At 46.4% G+C, this 15,972-nt stretch overlaps 1 protein-coding gene across 4 annotated transcripts in view; it reads left to right on the top strand.

Annotated features, from left to right (window-relative positions):
- Window positions 1-150: 150 nt before the first annotated feature.
- LOC105474287 (SMG6 nonsense mediated mRNA decay factor) overlaps window positions 151-15,972 on the top strand; it is a 248,234-nt gene continuing 232,412 nt past the window's right edge. Inside the window, exons 1-7 of one of the 4 annotated variants that reach the window (XM_071082117.1) lie at window positions 190-317; window positions 796-938; window positions 3,440-5,186; window positions 5,728-5,920; window positions 6,415-6,525; window positions 11,071-11,177; window positions 11,433-11,511. In XM_071082117.1, the coding sequence (XP_070938218.1) occupies window positions 3,445-5,186; window positions 5,728-5,920; window positions 6,415-6,525; window positions 11,071-11,177; window positions 11,433-11,511 (2,232 nt within the window). In that variant the 5' untranslated portion in view covers window positions 190-317; window positions 796-938; window positions 3,440-3,444. Of the gene's footprint in view, window positions 318-478; window positions 939-2,543; window positions 2,849-3,439; window positions 5,187-5,727; window positions 5,921-6,414; window positions 6,526-11,070; window positions 11,178-11,432; window positions 11,512-15,972 lie in introns of those variants that run through there. The other 3 variants (XM_071082118.1, XM_071082116.1, XM_071082115.1) reach the window with 3 other exon arrangements.

Here is a 15,972-nt window from a genome sequence, read left to right as displayed (position 1 = left end):
GCGCAGCGCCCGCCCGCCCCGCCCAGGCTCGCGCTCCGGTCCCGCCCCTCTGGAATCGGCGTTGGACGCTTTTTCTCCCAGCGCGGCCACCGTCGTTCGGCCAGGGAGGGCGGGAGGGGGCGGGGAAAGGCTGGGAGGTGGGCGAGCGCGCGCGCCGCCCGTCTGTGGTGGTTTCCTGGCTGCGCGCGGTGGTGGCGGAGTAGCTACGGCTGTAGCAGCAGACGCGAAGATGGCGGAAGGGCTGGAGCGTGTGCGGATCTCCGCGTCGGAGCTGCGCGGGATCCTGGCTACTCTGGCCCCGCAGGCCGGGAGCAGAGGTGAGTCGCGCCGCCCAGCTCCTGGGCCGGGCCTGCCCGCCCCGCCTCCCTCTCCTCCTCCCCTGCCTCCTCCCCGCTCGGCCCGCGGCTCCGGAGCCCCCGCCCCTTCCCCCGGCAGTAGGCGCTGGGGCCGCGGCGGACCCTCGCTGCCTTGCCTCTCCCGCGGGTCCGTGCGGGGTCGGGCTCGGCCAGTCCCGGCCGGCTCCGGGAGAGCCTGGCCCGAATTCCTGCCTCCACCCTCTTTTTCGCCGCGAAGGTGACTGTTCCCCTTTGCCCCAGCCCTCTCAGACCCGCCCGCGGATTCCCAGGCGTCGGGAGACACGGAAAGGAGTGGGGTCTGGTGGAGGCCCCGGGCGTATCGCTCTCCAGGCCGCCCTCCGCGGGCCTGCCCCGGCCACCGCTTTAGCGTCGGAGAGAAGGATTTGGGGAGAAAGGTTTAACAGCCTGCGACTTCCTTGCTGAACTTTTTCCCCCCAAGACAGGCTTCCGAAAGCTGCGCCATTGGAGGGATCCGGGACCTCTGACTACTCGGGTTTGGCCCTGGCATGTGTGGGAGCAGTTTTTATTAGAGAGAATGCTCAGTTTGCAAGTTAATTTCGAGTCTCCAGCCACGTCAGGAAAGTAAGAAAGATTCTAAGTGTCTCACCTCCCCTGCGTTAGGCAATAGAGTTGTGTAGAATGCTAGCTGTGATCGGTGGCTTCTCTAGGTTTGCGGCCAGTCTGTGAAATTGGTTTTTGTTGATTAACAGAATTGGATGGTTAAGGCTGTTTTCTCCCGCTGCTCTAGAAAGTAGTAGGAAGAGCTCTCCCCATCCCTCCTCCCCCCCCCCCCACCAAGTTACAGAATGCCGAGGGTGAGGTATGCTTGGCTTAAACTGCTTTATCTTTGTGGATACTTCATGAACCTGTCTTTTAAACTTCTGAAAATAGTGAAGCACTTTCCTAAACCTGAGTCTCTTTTTTCAATAGTGAAGCACTATCCTAAACTTCAGTCTCTTTTTTTCCCGTTTTGTTACATCTGCGAAAAGTAAATGTACGTGCTAGAGCATATGATTCCTATGGGCTTGTTTGCATTTATATTTAGAGAGCAATACTAGGATTAAAAACGTTTTTATTGTTATTATTTTTCGAGACGGAGCCTCGCTTTGTCGCCCAGGCTGGAGTACAGTGGCGCGATTTCGGCTCACTGCAACCTCCGCCTCCCGGGTTCACACCGCTCTCCTGACAGCCTCCGGAGTAGCTGGGACTACAGGCGCCCGCCACCACGCCCGGCTAATTTTTTGTATTTTTAGTAGAGACGGGGTTTCACCTTGTTAGCCAGGATGGTCTCGATCTCCTGACCTCGTGATCCACCCGCCTCCTGACCTCGTGATCCGCCTCTCTCGGCCTCCCAAAGTGCTGGGATTACAGGCATGAGTCGCCGCGCCCGGTCTATTGTTATTATTTTTTTGAGGTAGGATCTCACTCTTTTGTCCAGGCTGGAGTGCAGTGGAGGGATCTCAGCTCACGGTAGCCTCCACCTCCTGTGCTCAAGTGATCCTCCCACCTTAGCCTTCCCAGTAGCTGGAATTACAGACCTGCACCACAACACCTGGCTATTTTTTGTATGTTTTATAGAGACAGGGTTTTGCCATGTTGCCCACGCTGATCTTGAACTCCTGGCCTCAAGCAGCCCTCCCGCCTCAGCCTCCCAAAGTGCTGGGATTATAGGCGTGAGCCACTGCACCTGGCCTATGCTTGGATTTTATATAGCATTCCATTTGTGTACTTGATAACATTCTCACGAATTCTGTCACTTTTCCACTGAAATGTTTAGTGGTTACTTTTGACAATGGTAATAGATACTTAAAAAAAAAAAATCCAGATACTTGCTTGTTATATTTGTCATCTTGTTATACTTGCTGTTCAGTAAGTTCATGGAGCTCAGAGAGTGGTTTCTTTTTTTTTTTTTTTTTTTTTTTTTGAGATGGAGTCTCTCGCTCTGTCGCCCAGCCTGCAGTGCAGTGTCGTGATCTGGGCTCACTGCAGGCTCCACCTCCCAGGCTCACGCCATACTCCTGCCTCAGCCTCCCAAGTAGCTGGGACTACAGGCACTCGCCACCATGCCCGGCTAATTTTTTGTGTTATTAGTAGAGATGGGGTTTCACCGTGTTAGCCAGGATGGTCTCAATCTCCTGACCTCGTGATCTGCCCGCCTTGGCCTCCCAAAGTGCTGGGAATACAGGTGTGAGCCACTGCTCCTGGCCGAGAGTGGTTTCTAAGGTCCTGTATTATTCTTAATTCTTGAGTTCCCAGTTCTTGGTATTTTGAGAGTATGTCACAATCTTTCCATCAGCATCCAGGGAAAGTTCCCTTATGGAACTTTTTTCTAATCATAATTCCATCATCACAGTAGCAGTTAGTGTCAGTATTCTAGTACGATCGTCTGAGCAGTAGTTTGGTAACTCTGCGAGCTACTCTCGGTGAGTTGGTGAGGATGGGTGAAGTTGAAGAATGTGGAAGGAACTGCTTACTGTTTAATTTACCAGCAGGTATGTTATTTGGTAATTGGTATCCTGAAGAAGAGAATTGTCCTGGTCAAGTTTAAAGTCGAGAGTCGCATTTTTTTCCTCCAGAGATATCCAGGACTGATGATTGTTATAATACCCCCCTTTTTCTCCTTTTTTACTTTTTCCCCCTGCTGTTATGTTAGAAGAACTTAGCCACCCAGGAAAAAAGTTAAAGGCAGAAGAAAAAGCTGAGGTGGATTCACAGGCTCTATATGAAAAGGTTGTAGAGATCTTTTGTTCTGACAATAATGAGGTAGTTTGGGGTCTTGGATTTCTGAATATGACTGGGGTAACACATAAGGAGATGGGTTCCCCCATTTCCCTCACCCAAGTGTAGGTAGCACCAAAGCAATTAGGTCCTTAGCCTTGTGAATTGTTGAACAAGTGTTGTAAACCCAGAATTTCTGCTTCTACAGAAATGTCCTTCCTTGTCTACCAATATTAGCGTTTGGATGTGTAATTCTTGCTTGACTTTTTTTTGTTACTTAACCAGAATGACAGTATTTCCCCCTCCTTCCTTCTTTATGCTTATCTTCTACCTTTCCCTCCCAAACTCTCTCCCCAACATAACAGAAAACATGAAGGAATTAAAGGAGGCCAGGCCACGCAAAGATAACAGGCGTCCAGATCTGGAAATCTATAAGCCTGGCCTTTCTCGGCTAAGGAACAAGCCCAAAATCAAGGAACCCTCTGGGAGTGAGGAATTCAAAGATGAAATCGTTAATGACCGAGATTCCTCTGCTGTTGAGTCCGTTAAAGATGTCTGTAAGGAACTGAACAACCAACAGCAGAATGGTCCTGTAGACCCAGAAAATAATCGGGGACAAGAATCCTTTCCTAGGACTGCTGGACAAGAGGATCGTAGTCTAAAAATTATCAAAAGAACAAAGAAACCAGACCTGCAGATCTATCAGCCTGGACGACGTTTGCAGACTGTTAGCAAAGAATCAGCTAGTCGGGTGGAGGAGGAAGAAATCCTCAGCCAGGTAGAGCAGCTGAGAGTAGAGGAAGATGAGTGTAGGGGAAATGCTGCGAAAGAGGAAGTTGTGAATAAACCAGACAGGGCTGAGACAGAAAAGAACCCAGGTGGTGACAGAGTAAGGGCTGCAAAGGGAGAAAAAGGAAAGAGAGTTGAAAAAGGGGAGGGGATGAGGAAAACCAATGATGACCCGGCCCAGGGGAAGCCAGGTTCTGCAAAGCGCTACTCCCGGTCAGACAAACGAAGGAATCGCTACCGCACGTGCAGTACCAGCTCAGCTGGCAGCAACAACAGCGCTGAGGGAGCTGGCCTGACTGATAATGGATGTCGCCGCCGCCGACAGGATAGGACCAAGGAGAGGCCACGACTGAAGAAGCAAGTGTCTGTGTCCTCAACTGATTCCTTAGATGAGGACAGAATTGATGAGCCTGATGGATTAGGACCCAGGAGAAGTTCAGAAAGGAAGAAACATTTAGAAAGAAACTGCTCTGGCCGTGGGGAGGGTGAGCAGAAAAGCAATGGTAAAGAAAATCGAGGCACTCTTCGTGTCACTTTTGATGCAGAAGCCATGAACAAAGAGTCTCCCGTGGTGAAGTCAGCCAGGGATGATGTGGATAGAGGAAAGCCTGACAAAGGCTTCAGCAGTGGGGGCAAAGGCTCTGAGAAGCAGGAGTCCAAAAACCGGAAACAAGAACTTCGGGGTCGTGGTCGTGGCATTCTGATTCTGCCTGCCCATACCACCCTATCTGTCAGTTCAGCAGGCTCTCCAGAGTCCGCACCTTCGGGGCCTCGGCTTTTGTTTGGATCTGGTGGTAAGGGACCTCGGAGTTGGGGCCGTGGAGGCACCACACGCCGGTTGTGGGACCCCAACAATCCTGATCAGAAACCTGCTCTGAAGACTCAGGCGCCCCAGCTGCATTTCTTGGACACCGATGATGAAGTCAGTCCTACGTCTTGGGGTGACTCACGCCAGGCTCAAGCATCTTACTATAAGTTTCAAAACTCTGACAACCCCTATTATTACCCTCGGACACCAGGCCCTGCCTCCCAGTATCCCTATACGGGCTATAACCCTCTGCAGTACCCCGTGGGCCCTACAAATGGTGTGTACCCAGGGCCTTACTACCCAGGCTACCCGACTCCATCAGGACAGTATGTATGTAGCCCTCTACCTGCCAGCACCATGAGTCCCGAGGAGGTGGAGCAGCACATGAGGAACCTGCAGCAACAGGAGCTGCACAGGCTTCTCCGGGTGGCTGACAACCAGGAGCTGCAGCTCAGCAACCTGCTCTCCAGGGACCGCATCAGTCCGGAGGGCCTGGAGAAGATGGCGCAACTCAGGTATGATGTGTTCTATTCTGGCTGGAGGGAAATGGGGATCAGCTGGAGGTGTATAGATTCCTATGGCTGAGGAAGGTAGAAACTTTTTAGCTGAGCCGCTGGGTATTATCTCCTTTTCCCTTTGTAAGGGAAGGACAGTTGGAAACAGAACAGAAGTTTTATTTTCTAGTCTTAGAAAAGATTATGCATCCTACTTTTTCTTTAAGAAAAAATTATCTTTAAGGGATCATGGAATCTTGAAATGTAAAAAGACTTTCTAGAATGCCAAGAAATGAACAGCATATAGCTTGCAGTGAAGATCTTACTTCAGTTGTTAAATTTAGGTGAAGACATATGGGAAAAAACTATTTTCCTAGACACAAGTATCTTTAGAATGACGTTCTGCTCTGCAGACTGGAAACCAGAGAGAGTAGTATGCCTACCTGGTCACAGTTTTGATTTCCTGGCAAGGGAGGTGGTTAATTTGCTGGAATCTCAAAACTTGGGTCTAGCCCTTTCCATGGTGTATTTGGAGCTGGAAGTTGCATGTATTTTATTCCAGAGCTGAACTGCTGCAGCTATATGAGCGCTGTATTCTATTAGATATTGAGTTCTCTGATAATCAGAATGTGGATCAGATCCTGTGGAAGAATGCTTTCTATCAGGTGATTGAGAAGTTCAGGCAACTTGTCAAGGATCCGAATGTTGAGAACCCAGAACAGATTCGGAACAGACTTTTGGAGCTCTTGGATGAGGTAAACTGTCATCTTTTTGTCCTTGGGGTAAAGGCTTCAGCATTCTGTAGTTATGGTGGATTTTTACTACCTGAAATACCGTCTTTTAGAACAGAATATCGACAAAAAAACTATGCCCTTTTCTTGGGTTCTGAGCCTACACTACTCCAGTTGCTTCCTTGGGACCGTAAATTACTGACAATTGGAGTTTTGAGGTTGAAAGCTTTCTGAATGCCTTGGCCTAAAAGAGAGAGAATGAGAATGTGTATATCTGTGTTTGTGTTTGTGTGGAGAGAGAGAGTGTGTGTGTGTTCATGTGTTCATATCTTTGAAGAAGGCTTAGACTGAATTTGTCCTGCGCTCAAATTGGTGGCCACTAAATATTGTGCATGTCTCCCTTTTCATAGGATGTCTGAACATTAGCAGAACTGTGAAAGGGTTGTCTGCCCCGGTTTTTGGTGGATAGGTTGGATCAGAATAGGTTAATTCAGTAATTTCTTTTTTTCTTTTTATAGGGTAGTGACTTCTTTGATAGTTTGCTTCAGAAGCTGCAGGTTACTTACAAGTTCAAACTGGAAGACTACATGGATGGTCTTGCCATTCGCAGCAAGCCATTACGCAAAACAGTAAGCTACCTTCTTTATTTATCTTAAAATTTTCATTCATTTAGTAAGCATTTATCTAGTGTTATGTGCTAGAGACTCTACTGGGTGTTGAGGATAAAAGAATGAAAGGTATAGTTCAGTGCGGGGCAGATAGATTAAACCAACAGTTGTGGTGTCATGTGTACTATGGTAGTGGCATATAGCAGTGCTCCCCAGCCTGCCTTCTTTCTTTATTTTATTTTTTTCTCTTTTTTGAGATGGAGTTTCATTCTTGCCACCTAGGCTGGAGCGCAGTGGTGTGATCTCGGCTCACTGCAACCTTCAACCTCTGCCTCTCAGATTTAAGCAGTTCTCCTGTGTCAGTCTCCCGAGTAGCTGGGATTACAGGTGCCCACCGCCAAGCCTGGCTAATTTTTGTATGTTTTGTAGGATGGGGTTTCATCATGTTGCCCAGGCTGGTCTTGAACTTTTGACCTTTGGTGATCCACCCACCTCAGCCTCCCAAAGTGCTGAGATTGCAGGCATGAGCCACTGGGCCTGGCCAATCTCTAGCCTTTTTGGCGCTAGGGACTGGTTTCATGGAAGGCAGTTTTTCCATGGACGGGGATGTGGGGGCATTAGATTCTCATAAAGAGTGCATAGCCTAAGTCCCTCACATGCTTAGTTCGCAATAGGGTTTGTGCACCTGTGAGACCTAATACCACCGCTGATCTGACAGGAGGTAGGGTTCAGGTGGTGTGGCTGGTAGTCCAGGGGAGTGGCTGTAAAGGAAGAGATTGGTTCAGGTTTGGATATGTTTATGTGCTAGCCCGCCCACCGCTCAGACCGGAGACTGATACCAGTCCACAGCCTGAGGGTTGGGGACCCCGGTATAGAGTGTTGAAGGGCCATAGAGAGAAGTGAATCTAACTTAGCCTGGTGGGGCCAAGGAAGGCTTCATGGAGATTGTCAAGCTGAGTTTTGAAACATGACTAGGGGTTTGCAGATGGGAGGAGCAGTTTAGATAGAGGGTCCAGCAAAAGAGAAACAGGCATTGTTGGGAAAGTACAGGAAGTTCAGTGTGCTGGTGTTTGTAGTGTGGAGAGGCTATTGCAGGTGGAAGAGCTAACGAAGGGGGAAGTGACTAGGTCATAAGCTCTCATCTGCTGTGCCAAAGAGTTTGGACTTCATTCTGAAAGCTCCGGGGAACCATTAATTGCTTTTTTAGTAAATGGATAAGGTAGGTTTTTTCTTAGAACCGGTCACTTGGGCAGATTGGTGAGTTTGGATGGGAGTTGGAGGAGAGTGGAGATAGAGGAGTCAGGTTGTAGGTCTGAACTCAGAGGTCGTGGAGATGGGAAAGAGAAGACAGATTGGAAAGAAAAGAAATAGAATGGAAGTGTTGACTGATTTGGTATGAGGGATGGATGAGATTGGAGGCGTGGAGAGTCTGAATCATCTCCCAGCTGGTAGTCCAGGGGAGTGGCTGTAAAGGAAGAGATTGATTCAGGTTTGGATATGCTTAGGTGGAAGTGTGTGTGTTGCAGGAACTTGAACAAATGAATATTGTGGTCTCTCTGGAGGTCAGGAGAAAGCTGGGCTGGTGTTACAGATCATGAGTCATCATGATATAGGTGGTGGTTGAGGCGAAAGTTGGGGTACTGGGAAGACTGGCAAGAGATGGGGGTTATATTTCAAGGTGGGGGTAGGTAAAATTGTCAAGTGCAATGGAGCTGTCAAATGATAAGATGACTAAAAAGTGTCCATTGGATTGGATGAACTTATCAAGAGTTAATTTAGTTGGGGAGACTGGAAGCTAGATTGTAGCGAAGAGAGATAAAGCAGTAGAGATTGCGAGAGAGTAATATAGACCATTCTTCTAAGCATCTTGGCTGTGAAGGCAAGGAGGGAAGACAGCTGAAAGAACATAGGGTTCTAAGAGAAGATTTTTTTCTTCTTTGTTTTTCATTTTTTTTTTTTTCCTTCTGTACCATGCCTGGCCAGTTTTTGTTTTAAGATGGGAAACTTGAGCATATTTAGGAAGAGGTTAGAGATTCATTACAGAAAGCAGTGTGATTTATGGAGCAGAGGCTTTCTCTTGCCTTTTTGCTCCTTATGATAAATTACTACATACAAGCTTTCTTACTGATGGACAAATGTTTTTAGCTGGGCGCAGTGGCTCACTCCTTAATCCCAGCCCTTTGGGAGGCCAAGGCAGGCAGATCACCTGAGGTCAGGAGTTTGACATGAGCCTGGCCCAACATGGCAAAACCCCATCTCTACTAAAAATTCAAGAATTAGCCAGGTGTGGTGGTGCATGCCTGTAGTGCCAGCTACTCAGGAGGCTGAGACAGGGGAATCGCTTAAACCCAGGAGGCAGTGGTTGCAGTGAGCCAAGACTGCGTTATTGCACTCTAACCTGGGCAACAAAGTGAGACTCTATCGCAAAAAAAAAAAAAAAAAAAAAAAAGTGTTTATTGAGTTCCTCTTACATGCTTGGTGGCATTTTAGGCAGAGGCAATTCAGTGCAGATTGAAAAAAATTTAAAACGTGCTCCTGTTTCTTGGAGTTTAGTGTTTGATTGGGGGTGAGTGCAGACTGACTTTCGCCAAGGATGTTGGGGGTGTATACTGTAAAGGATTAACCTAGTTTTAAAGAATCCTGGGAGACTGAGAAAGTCATAGTTAAACTAAGACTGAAGGCTGAAAACATCAGCCAGGTGAAGGTGTAGGTGAAAATGCAAGGAGAGGAGCATTCTAGGGGAAGAGGACAATATACTTAAAGGCCCTGAAGTGGAAAACAGCACGGTGTGTTAGGGGAACTGAGGAGTCTGTCTGACTGAGGTACAGAGAGTGACCGGGAATGTGGTGCTGATGAAGTAAGCAGGGGCTCAATTGTCCAGGACTTCATGCTGAGGATGAAGAGCCTTTGAAAGAATTTGTTTTTTTGGAGACCGAGTCTTGCTCTGTCGCCCAGGCTGGAGTGGAGTGGCGTGATCTTGGCTTACTGCAGGCTCCGCTTCCTGGGTTCAGCCATTCTCCTGCCTCAGCCTCCCGAGTAGCTGGGACTATAGGCACCCGCCACCACGCCTGGCTAATTTTTTGTATTTTTAGTAGAGTCAGGGTTTCACCGTGTTAGCCAGGATGGTCTCGATCTCCTTACCTCGTGATCCGCCCGCCTTGGCCTCCCGAAGTGCTGAGATTACAGGCGTGAGCCACCGCACCCGGCCGAAATAATTTGTTTTGTTTTTCTCTCTTACCAAGATGACAAAGTGGATGTAGTATGGAGGCATAATCAGTTCTCTTTGTGCTTTATCAGTTAAATACAGAGGATTCTTAACACCTTTGGGGATGTTCATTCATAGAATTTGTGGAATAGTTAGGACTTAGGGGATATGTGATATGTAGTGATATGTAACTTTGCTGAGGTACAAATTTGAGTTACATGCTAGGTAGGAGGTTAATGTGCAGTAGCTAGTTTGCTTAGTGAGTGTGCCTTCCTGAGGGGTCAGTATCTCCTTCTCAATGAAGCTTTGCTCTTTGTTCAGTGGTATGTTAATTTCTTCCGTGTGCAGTGGAGTGGATTATATTGTGTGCTGTGAAGTGGTGTTCCTTAGGGAGATATTTTGGTGGGTACATGTCTTGGGATTGGTTTACTCTGTTTTCTGAATGACAGATGCCAAGCCTATCAGTGAGAAAACATATAGTACTGCACAGTGTGGCATGTTGTTAATGTTTGATAAAACGATTCATTGTTTTAGGCGAAGGTAATATAATGCCGTGGTACAATTCTATGATATTAACAGTTTGAAGAAAGACTGTAATGATGGCAAAAAAAAGAATAGGGTGGCTGGGCGTGATGGCTCACGCCTGTAATCGCAGCACTTTGGGAGGCTGAGGCAGGCAGATCACTTGAGGCCAGGAGTTTGAGACCAGCCTGGGCAACATGGTGAAACCCTGTCTCTATTAAAAATACAAAAATTAGCTGGGCATGGTGGTGCATGCCTGTCATCCCAATACTCAGGAGGCTGAGGCACAAGAATCACTTGGGCTCAGGAGGTGGAGGTTGCAGTGAGCCGAGATCGTGCCACTGTACTCCAGCCTGGGCAACAGAGTGAGACTCTGTCTCAGAAATTATTAGGGGGAGAAAAAAGAACAGAGTAAACAATTGTCTTCATATTTGTATGTCTCTTTATAGTTTATAAAATATTTTTACATTTATTTCCTCCAGCTACCCTATAGAGTAGTTATTTCTACATTCAGATGAAGAAACTGAGTCCCAGAGCATCTCAAAGACTTCCTTGAGATCAAACACTATTCCATAGAGTCAGGTCTCCTGACTACTAATATCGAAATGTTTTCTTTCATTTGCCTGGGACTCAAGAATCTTCCTTTATCTTTCTCAGTAAATTTTGTATCACACTGTTGACTGTCTTTTTGGTAGTCAGGTTTAGGCTGAAAACTTTATACTTTGTGGACTGCTAGTGCCTTACCAGTGCTACATTGTCATTTTCACCCCATCCCTGTCCTTTGAGGGTTGAAGTTAGTGTTTCTTGGCTTTTCTACTAACTGATTGTTTTTCCTGAAGGTAAAGTATGCCTTGATCAGTGCCCAGCGATGTATGATATGCCAAGGAGATATTGCTAGGTACCGGGAGCAAGCCAATGATACCGCAAACTATGGGAAAGCACGCAGGTACTTTTACCTCCACTTCATTATTTCTCTTCCCTATGTGGCTCTAAGCTAAGCCTTACTAAGAGCACTAGGCCACTCGAGCTGCCTCCCATATGGGTGTTCTACAGGTGTCCCTATTGGTCCCTGTAGTCATGCCTTACCTCTCCAGGGTTACATCTAACACTGTACCTTATATCTTAAGTATTAGGGCTATCAGGATGAATTGGGAAAAAGCTAATCTGGAACTAGCATTTTCTTACTGTTTTTCTGTTCTAGTTGGTACCTGAAGGCCCAGCACATTGCTCCCAAGAATGGACGCCCCTATAACCAGTTGGCTTTGCTGGCAGTGTATACGGTAAGAAATCCTGTGGACAGGGGAAGTGCTTTGCAGGAGGTATCTTACAATATGGAGTTTGATAATATCAGTTCCTGGCGCTTCATTTCATCTCATCACTGTAGCCCAAAGAATATCCCCTCAAACTCCTTTCATTACAGTTACTCTCAGAATTAAGTTGTTAGGGATTCCTCACTTCACTTAACTCTGTGCTTTGTCTATCCACTTACCACTGCACTTAAATTCCTAAGGGAATGCTTATGTTCCAGCTAAACACCATTGTTTATTTCTGACCAGAGCTTCTGCTCTGAATTTTGTCTTGATTCTCTTCCCTTTCTGTTGAACTAGACAACTCATTCTGTAAGAAAAATAAGGCTTACTTCTCTCCCTTAAAGTTTGCACCTAGCTCTAAGTAGTCGGATCTTTACTTCCTTTCCCCAGATCCTGTTACTTCTTTTAACTTTTTATCTAAGGTGCCTCCATAGCAGAAGCACAGTGAGCACCAGATTGTACTTCTCTAGGTCTAATCATTGTGCTCTCAGTATGTCTCTAATGGAGAAGCAGGTCTTGGGAGCTGAGAGGGCTCCTAGGGAGAAAGCTGAATTCAAGGGGGAAAGTGGGGACCAGTGGTAGGTACCAGAGGTTCGATCATAAAAAGCAGATAAGATGCTCGTTTAGCAAGGAGAAAATTTTCTTTTCTTTTTTTTTTTTTTGTTTTTTTTTAGAGAGGCAGGGTTTTGCTCTGTCACCCAGGCTGGAGTGCAGGTGATCCTCCTGCCTCCGCCTCCCGAGTAACTGGGACTACAGGCACACTCTACTGCACCCAGATAACAAAAAACGTTTTTCTGTAGAGACAGGGTATTGCTTTGTCTCTACAGGCTGGCCTCGAACGCCTGGGCCCAAGTGATCGTCCAGCCTCAGCCTCCCAAGAAAATTCTTAATAATTATGGGTTGAAATAGTTGATTAAGTAATGTGGTTTACTGAAACACTTCTTTCAGAATTTGTTGAATCTCTCTTTTCTGTTTTTACCTCTGTCTTATTCTCTGTGATGGGATTATGGGATTTTTTCCCGCCCCTCTTTGCAGCGTTATTTTTTCTTCCCCTTTTCTGTATATCCATCTTTTCCTCATTCCTTCATTGTAATCATTGAACAAAATGTTAATTAGAAAATACAATTAACCATCACCTTTATCTAGTGTCAGAACATTTTCATCACCCCAAAGGAGACCTCATACCTGTGCTTTCCATCCCTCCATCCCCTCAGCCCCTGACAACCACTCGTCTGATTTCTGTCTCTGTATCTGTACCTATTCTGGGTGTCTCATGTAAATGGGATCATATAACGTATGACTTTTTGCAGTTCTCTAATGATACACGATGTTGAGCATCTTTTCATATGCTTCCCATCTACATATCTTATTCAGTGAGGTGTTCAGATCTTTTGCCCCAACCCCACTTTTTTGCCCATTTTTACAATTGAGTTTTTTCCCTTGTTTAAGAGTTCTTTGTATATTTTAGTTACAAGTCCTTTATCAGGTATGTGTTTTGCGTCTGTTTTCTTCCAGACAGTGGCTTGTCTTCGCATTCTTCAGCAGTGTCTTTTGCAGAGCAGAAGTTTTAAATTTTAATGAAATCCATCTTATCAGTTATTTCTTTCATGGGTTGTGCTTCTGGTGTTTTATTTAAGAAGTTGTCTTCAAACCCATAGCTAACTTAATGTTGTGTTACTTTCTAGGAGTTGTATAGTTTTATGTTTTACGTTTAGGTCTGTAATACATTTTGAGTTACTTTTTGTGAAGTGTAAGGCTCGTGTATAGATGTATTGATGTGGGTGGATATACAGTTATTCTAGCACCATTTGTTGAAATGACTATCCTTAAGGCCGGGCGCGGTGGCTCAAGCCTGTAATCCCAGCACTTTGGGAGGCCGAGACGGGCGGATCATGAGGTCAGGAGATCGAGACCATCCTGGCTAACACGGTGAAACCCCATCTCTACAAAAAAATTCAAAAAAAAACTAGCCAGGCGAGGTGGCGAGCACCTGTAGTCCCAGCTACTCGGGAGGCTGAGGCAGGAGAATGGTGTAAACCCGGGAGGCGGAGCTTGCAGTGAGCTGAGATCCGGCCACTGCACTCCAGCCTGGGTGACAGAGCGAGACTCCGTCTCAAAAAAAAAAAAAAAAAAAAAAAAAAGAAATGACTATCCTTTCACCTTTGAATTGCCTTTGCTCCTTTGTCAAAGACCAGCTGACTATATTTGCATGAGTTTATTTCTGGCCTCTCTGTTCCCATTGATCTATTTGTCCTTTGCTTAGTACCACACTGTCTTGGTTCCTATAACTATTTATGTTTTGAAGTGCAGTAGTGTCAGTCTTCCACTTTTGTTTTTCAGTATTGTATTGGCTATTCTGGATCTTTTGCCTTCCCATGTAAACTTGAGAATCAGTTTGTTGATATCCACAAACCTAGTGCGTATTAAGTGATAACTCGTTGTGGTTTCTTGTTGGATTCTCCTAGCAACTAATGATGTGCATCTTTTCATGTGCTGATTTGCTGTTGGGAGACATATCTGTTCACTTTCATTGCTCATTGAGAAAAATTTTAATTATATATGTATATATATAAGTAATAATAATAGTTATTATTATTTTTTTGAGATGAAGCCTTGCTCTGTTGTCCAGGCTGGAGTGCAGTGCTGTAGTTATCTCGACTTAGTGTAACCTCCACCTCCTGGGTTCAAGCTATTCTCCTGCCTCAGCCTCCAGGGTAGCTGGGATTACGGGTGCATACCACCACCCCCGCTATTTTTTTTTTGTATTTTTAGTAGAGATGGGGTTTCACCATGTTGGTCAGGCTAGTCTTGAACTGCTGACCTCAAGTGATCCACCTACTTCAGCCTCACACTGGAATTATATGCGTGAGCCATCACACCTGGCAATTTTAATATTTTAATTGTAAAATACTCATAAAATTTATCCTCTTACCCATATATACATGTGTGTATATATATTTAAGAGAGAGGATCGCACTCTGTCACCTAGGCTGTAGTGCAGTGACACAGTCATAGCTCACTGCAGTCTCGACCTCCTGGGTTCAGGTGATCCTCCTGCCTTAGCTTCCTGATTAGCTGAGACTACGGGCATACACCACCATATCCAGGTAATATTTTGATATTTTGTATAGACAGGATCTCATTCCGTTGCCCAGGCAGGTCTTGGAACTCCTGGCCTCAAGTGATCCTCTTGCCTTGGCCTCCCGAACTGCTGAGATTACAGGCGTGAGCCATTGCTCCCAGTCACTTACTTTTTTTTTTTTTGAGACAGGGTCTCACTTTGTCACCCAGGCTGGAATATGGTGGCATGACCTCAGCTCACTGTAGCCTTGACCTCCCAGGTTCAAGCTATTCTCCTGCCTCAGCCCCCCAAGTAGCTGCAGCTACAGGTGCCCGCCACCACACCTGGCTAATATTTGCATTTTTTGTAGAGATGGGGTTTCACCATGTTATCCAAGCTGGTCTTGAACTCCTGAGCTCCTCAGTGATCTGCCCACCTCAGCCTCTCAGAGTGCTAGGATACAGGTGTGAGCCACCAGCCCTGCCTATCTTACCCACTTTTTTTTTTTTTTTTTTTTTTGGAGAGAGGGTCTCTGTCACCCAGGCTGGAGTGCAGTGGCCTGATCTTGGCTCACTGCAACCACCCACTCCCAGGCTCAAGCGATCTTCCCACCGCAGCCTCCCGACCACAGGCACATGCCACCCCACTTGGCTAAATTTTTTGTGTTTATGGTAGAGATGGGGTTTCACTATGTTGCTCAGGCTGATCTTGAACTCCTGACTTCAAGCTAGCCACCTGCCTCCGCCTCCCAAAGTGCTGGGATTACAGGCATGAGCCAGCGCTCCCGGGCTGTCTTGCTCTTTTTCTTTTTTTGAGATGGAGTCTCACTCTGTGGCCCAGGCTGGAGTGCAGTGGCGTGATCTTGGCTCACTGCCACCTCCACCTCCCGGGTTCAAGTGATTCTCCTGTCTCAGCTTCCTAAGTAGCTGGGACCACAGGCTCATACCACCACGCCTGGCTAATTTTTGTATTTTTAATGGAGATGGGGTTTCACCATGTTGGCCAGGCTGGTCTTGAACTCCAGACCTCAGGTGATCCACCCACCTTGGCCTCCAAAAGTGCTGGCATTACAGGCGTGAGACACCGTGCCTGGCCTGTCTTACCCGTTTTTAAGTGTAGCTTCGGTAGCATTAAGTACATTCATGTTGTAGTGCAACCAGTCTCCAGAATGCTCTTCATTTTACAAAACTGAAGCTGCGTATCTATTAAATAACATCTTCCCCTTCTCTCTTCCCACAACCTCTGCAACTACCCTTCTGCTTTCTGTTACTATGAATTTGGCTACTCTAGGTACCTCATGTAAGTGGAATTATGCAGTATTTGTTCTTTTGTGACTGGGTTATTTCACTTAGCTTAGGTCCTCATGGTTC

This window comes from Macaca nemestrina, chromosome 17 (genome assembly GCF_043159975.1).
Source record: "Macaca nemestrina isolate mMacNem1 chromosome 17, mMacNem.hap1, whole genome shotgun sequence".
NCBI classification, from domain to species: domain Eukaryota; kingdom Metazoa; phylum Chordata; class Mammalia; order Primates; family Cercopithecidae; genus Macaca; species Macaca nemestrina.
This window is presented reverse-complemented; position numbering and strand designations above follow the sequence as displayed.